Genomic DNA, 5,166 nt, shown 5'->3' on the forward strand with positions numbered 1-5,166 from the left:
CTCACAACATTGATTATATGAGGGGAGCTTCTCAATCGTTTTCACTACTTAGTTAATTTTTGCACCTTCTGCAGGAACGAAAAAAAAATGGATAGCAAAATCTAGAAAAGTTTATAATTTTCTGAAAAATAAAATGCATTTAAAATTTATGTATCTAGTTCCTGCCATCCCTTAAAACTGTTGCAAGTGTATAGGTTAGTCTGTACTCAGCAGGGCCGTAGCGTAATGGAGGCAAATGAGGCAAATGCCTCACTTTTGAAACGACGACCAAACTTTAAAAGTGTCATTTTTTTCAATTATGTATTTTACATTATCATACTAATATCATTATGCGAGTTTCGAGTTTCAAATTATCTACCGGCACACTACATACAGTGTGTCCACTATGTTGCAGCGTGCAGCTTTTACCATAGCGCTGACGGTAAAACAATAAGTGTTCCGAATACAAATCAAAATAGAAAATTGAAACAAACTCGTGATGTCTTTACAAAACTGGTTGAAGACGGGTTCTTTAAAGAGAAAAAAAGATGAGAAAGGTAACTCATGAGTATAAACACCCCCTATAAGTATGCAGGCTTTCTGCTTGTTTTATTTTTTGGATGGATAATGTTATAGTTACCAATGTATACACTATCAATTCACTGAACAACAAATGCTAATCGATAAAATAATTCATTGACCAAAAATATAATAATTATTTATAATTAGTTTTAAACAAAATCATGAAGCGCCTTTTTATGGGAGACTCAAATCTTTAATGTATTAATTTAAGGCAATTCATTATATTTATTTATCAGTAATAAAAGTGTGAAATATATTTTTAGTATTGTTTGAAAATATTTTTTTCGTGTTTCTTTTTCTGATTATGATCAGCATTGTCTGGTTGTATGCTAATGTGTTCCATTGCTTCTTGAGCGGTAAGGTCGTGGGTTCGAATCCAGGTTGTTCATAGTTAAAACAAATGACTTGAAAGTTGGTAGAATAAATGTGTCCAGTTAGGTTGACATGTCTTCCAGCGGATTATGATTATATATTAAAAATAGATATATCCTAATTGATGCTTATAATATGTTCTCGTCTTTTATAAGCTTATAACTTGCTGCTGGACAGGAGATGAAAAAGGCATTCATCATCATTATCATCATGCTAGCATCAGGTTTATTTGTTCAATTTCTTTGTAGATGACCATTCTGATACAGAAAAATTAACTCCAGATATATCCTCTCCCATTCAAAATGAACCAGATCCAGAAATAAGGGAAACACCAGGGCCGAGTACTAGTAAAAAGTCCACTCTAATGTCAGTTAGTAGTCAAAAGGGGCTTGATCCAGCTATATTTCTTATTGAAAACCAACATAGTACAGATGAACAGAAATTGGCGATGCTAAAAGATGCTGACGAAATATCTAATGTTTATCCTAAAAAAGGGGGGAGACGATATTTGCCATCTTGGGAATCCCAGTTTCCATGGTTAAGATATTCCTGTACGGAAGATGCTGCATATTGCAAGTATTGTGTTGTTTTTCGGGATGAAGGTGGACTTTTTAGCAGTAAAGGTTTCACGGACTGGAAAAATGCAGTGGGTAATAAAAGATCAACTTTAAAATCACATGACGACTCCGTTGACCATAGAAATGCAGTTGAGAAGGCTGAAAATTTTATCTCTGTATGCGAAGGCAAGAAACCTAGTATATGTTCATCATTAAGCAAAGCATATGAAGACAAGGTCAAGAAAAATCATGATATACTTCTTTCCATAATTGATGTGATAATCGTGTTAGGGCAGAGGAACATTGCATTAAGGGGAAATTGGGATAAAATATCTCACCAGGAAGACGGAAACTTTCAATTTTTCATCAATTGGAAATCTAACTTTGATACGGTATTAAAAGATCATCTCGAAACAGCACACAAATCTATGACATACCTATCACCACAGATTCAGAACGAATTGATACAATGCTGTGAACTTGAAATAAGAGAACGAATTGTGCAAAAATGTAAAGCATCTGGCTTTTATTCCATAATGGCCGATGAAACTACGGATGTTTCCGTGACAGAGCAACTATCGCTGTGTATCAGATATGTTGATAATGACACGTATGTGGTTAGAGAGGATTTTTTAGGATTTGTTGAACCTAAGGAAGTTGACGCTGAACATATTGCTAATGCAATTGTTAGTAACCTAGACAAATGGGGACTACCATTGCAGAAACTGCGTGGACAAGGGTACGATGGAGCCTCTGTCATGAGTGGACATGTATCAGGTGTACAACAGCGCATACGTGAACAATGTCCAGATGCACCCTTCGTGCACTGCAAGTCGCACAACCTTAACCTTGTGGTGACGCAGAGTTGCAAGGATGTGCGCCAGATACGAAATTTAATGTCATCAGTCGGCCAAATGACATGGTTCTTGTGTGCATCGCACAAGCGTAAAACCATCCTAAACTCATTTACAGGTAATACAAAATTAGTAGATGATATGCTTGAAGGTTTACAAAATGAAGAAGAAGATGTCGACATAAAACTTTTGAAAAAGGGAACAGATGTTTCGGTGAAGTGTTTATGCGAAACAAGGTGGACAGCAAGAGTAGACACGGTTTCGTCACTTCTTGCAAACTACAAATCTGTTCATGCTGCTCTGACTAAAATTGAAAATGTAAGCACAAGTGATGCTAGGACAAATGCAAGTGGTTATCGGCGCTACCTGGAAGACCCCGAATGCATTGTTGCCGTGTTAGTTGCCCAATTTGTTTTGAGCATTCTTAAGCCACTAACATTGTTCCTTCAAAAGACTGACTGCAACATGGTGGATGCTTTTGAGGAATCAAAAATTCTTCTGGAATTATTGCAGGAAAAGAGAACAGAGGAAATTTTTTCAGAACTTTTCAGGCGAGGTACTGTCATATCAGATGCTATTGAAATAGACTTAATGCCACGTAGGCGAGTTGGTCGTCAAGTTCATAGGGAGAACGCAGCAACTGCCTCTACTGCAGAGCAGCATTGGCGAATTAATTTATTTTTCCCATTTTTGGATCACGTTATTAGTGAAATGCAACGCCGGTTTCCTGATGAGGTAAAAAATCAAATGTTAGGATATTACCTTATTCCAAAAAATGTAGGCAAGTTAACACCGGAATTAATTGAACACCTTTTCCAAGCATTTCCGGACGTAACAAACATGGAAGAGTTAACATGTGAACTTGAAAGGTGGGTAAGAAAGACAGTAGGTATGCTAGATGAAGGAAGCCTCACGACAGCAATTAAGCTGGCTAACAAAGACTTGTACCCAAATGTTTTCACAATATTGCAAGTACTTTTAACTATGCCTGTCACATCAGTCTGTTGTGAGAGATCGTTTTCCAGTTTAAGGCGTTTGAAAACATGGGAACGGGCTACAATGGGTGGTGACAGGCTTTGTGGGCTTGCCATGCTCCATGTGCATAGGAATGATGCAGTGGACAAAGAACGTGTATTGAAGCTATTCGATAGCACAGGACATAGGAGAATCGGGAAGTTTTGGTTGACCAACAGAGATTAACTATGATATACAGTGAAACTTGTTTTGTTACTTACTAGGAGCTAGCTATTAAAAAAAACGCATTTCTGTTAATTTGTTTCTTTTGTTTCTTATTATAAATACATTGACTTCTCCCATAGTTATGCTGAAATAAGCTTTTCCCGTTTCAGACACCCGAACCCCCCCAAAAAAATTTTTCGCCTCGCTTCGCTCGGCTCAAAAATTTTTCGCCTCGCTCCGCTCGGCGATTTGCCTCACTTCATTCGGCCTTGCGCTACGGCCTTGCTCAGAGTAAAATTTGGGGTGTAAATACGGCCATTTTAGCCAAAAGGTTATGATGAACCTTAAATTCTATAGAATTTAAACTTTCACATGGAGATACCTCGATATTTATGTATTTATATTGTCTTATGTCTTTGTATATTAAATATGAAACTGTTTAATGGTTCTTGGTTATTTGTTATTTTGACCAAATACATTGCTTGGCAAAATCGTCATCTCTGGGTTTTTTCATGGTTTCTGATACCTCAGTGTCATTTATTGAATTTATTGATTCCTTTTATTGTCAGTATGATGTCAGAAGTCCTGGAGCGAAAGCACAGGCCGAGCCCTCTCTACCAGTAACGTAAACGGCTGAGCTAGCGGGGTATACAAACGTCATGAGACAAATTATAAATACACGCGAAAACACGTTTACGTTGACGTTGCAATATTAGTCATATTTTGAAACACCCAGCTCAAAATCGGTTCACCTTAAAACAAGACAAGTAAAAAGCTGGTGTAAATCTATCATGATTTTTAGGAAGATTAAACTTTGTGTTTTGGATAGATTTGTTTGTACTGTTTCACGGTTCAATAGAGCACAACACCTTCAATTCTCTTTTTTAATTGGTTACTATGATTTCAATTGTTCTTATCATTAGTTTTGGGTTACACTAAAGACCGTGCTGAAAGTGTTTAATTAACATTTAATTTTAATGAAATATAGTTATTTACATTTAATAATATTCTAAATTGATGCAATTTCATTGAAGAATAAAAAAAGTTACTACGATTTGAATGATTTGAGTCGTATATCTTCAGGTCTATTCAGGTCTTTTCAGGTCCACTTTCAGGTTTTTAGTGTAACCCCTAATTTTTCAACTCTTGTGGGGGGATTTATTGAAGTTAACACGTTACACTCGAAGCTTCTTTTGTCACTCGGGGTTCGTGTGGATATATAGTAGAACAGGTATTGTATTCGACTAGTTATGGACTTATGACATATATGGTGTTTGTCTACACATTGTACAGTAGAACAATACATTTTATAAATAACGACTTGGCCGAAAAGGGGGCCCATGCCCCAAATACCTCTAGTCGAGACGATTTATAAAAGACAACATTGAAATAAGATTTTACGATCAGTTCAAGTTTTGTAATTCAGTAAATCCATGCAAATTGGTATAGTTACTATTGTAATTTGGTCTCTGGTTATGCTACTACTACAGTAACTTTAATACGAATGAATTGACTGAACACGTCGAATCGAGCAGACCGATAATGAATAATATTTTGTGTACTTTGCTAGAACATGGAAAAGAAATAAGAATACTTTTATATAGACTTAATTTGAAATTTCTTTTAGAAACAGGATTTTTGTT

At 36.2% G+C, this 5,166-nt stretch overlaps 1 protein-coding gene across 1 annotated transcript; it reads left to right on the forward strand.

The window, feature by feature from the left end:
- The first annotated feature begins 478 nt into the window (after positions 1–478).
- On the forward strand, positions 479–3,544 carry LOC139492883 (zinc finger MYM-type protein 1-like). Its single transcript, XM_071281035.1, has 2 exons — positions 479–536; positions 1,182–3,544. Exons 1-2 carry the CDS (start codon positions 479–481, stop codon positions 3,542–3,544), a joined length of 2,421 nt encoding a protein of 806 aa, XP_071137136.1.
- Positions 3,545–5,166: the final 1,622 nt, after the last annotated feature.

The sequence above is a fragment of the Mytilus edulis genome, chromosome 10 (assembly GCF_963676685.1).
Source record: "Mytilus edulis chromosome 10, xbMytEdul2.2, whole genome shotgun sequence".
Lineage (NCBI taxonomy): Eukaryota > Metazoa > Mollusca > Bivalvia > Mytilida > Mytilidae > Mytilus > Mytilus edulis.

Coding starts and splice junctions, on each gene's coding strand:
- LOC139492883 (XM_071281035.1), top strand. CDS start 479: ATGTCTTTACAAAACTGGTTGAAGACGGGTTCTTTAAAGAGAAAAAAA. Junction 537..1,181: donor GAGAAAAAAAGATGAGAAAG/GTAACTCATGAG, acceptor ATTTCTTTGTAG/ATGACCATTCTGATACAGAA.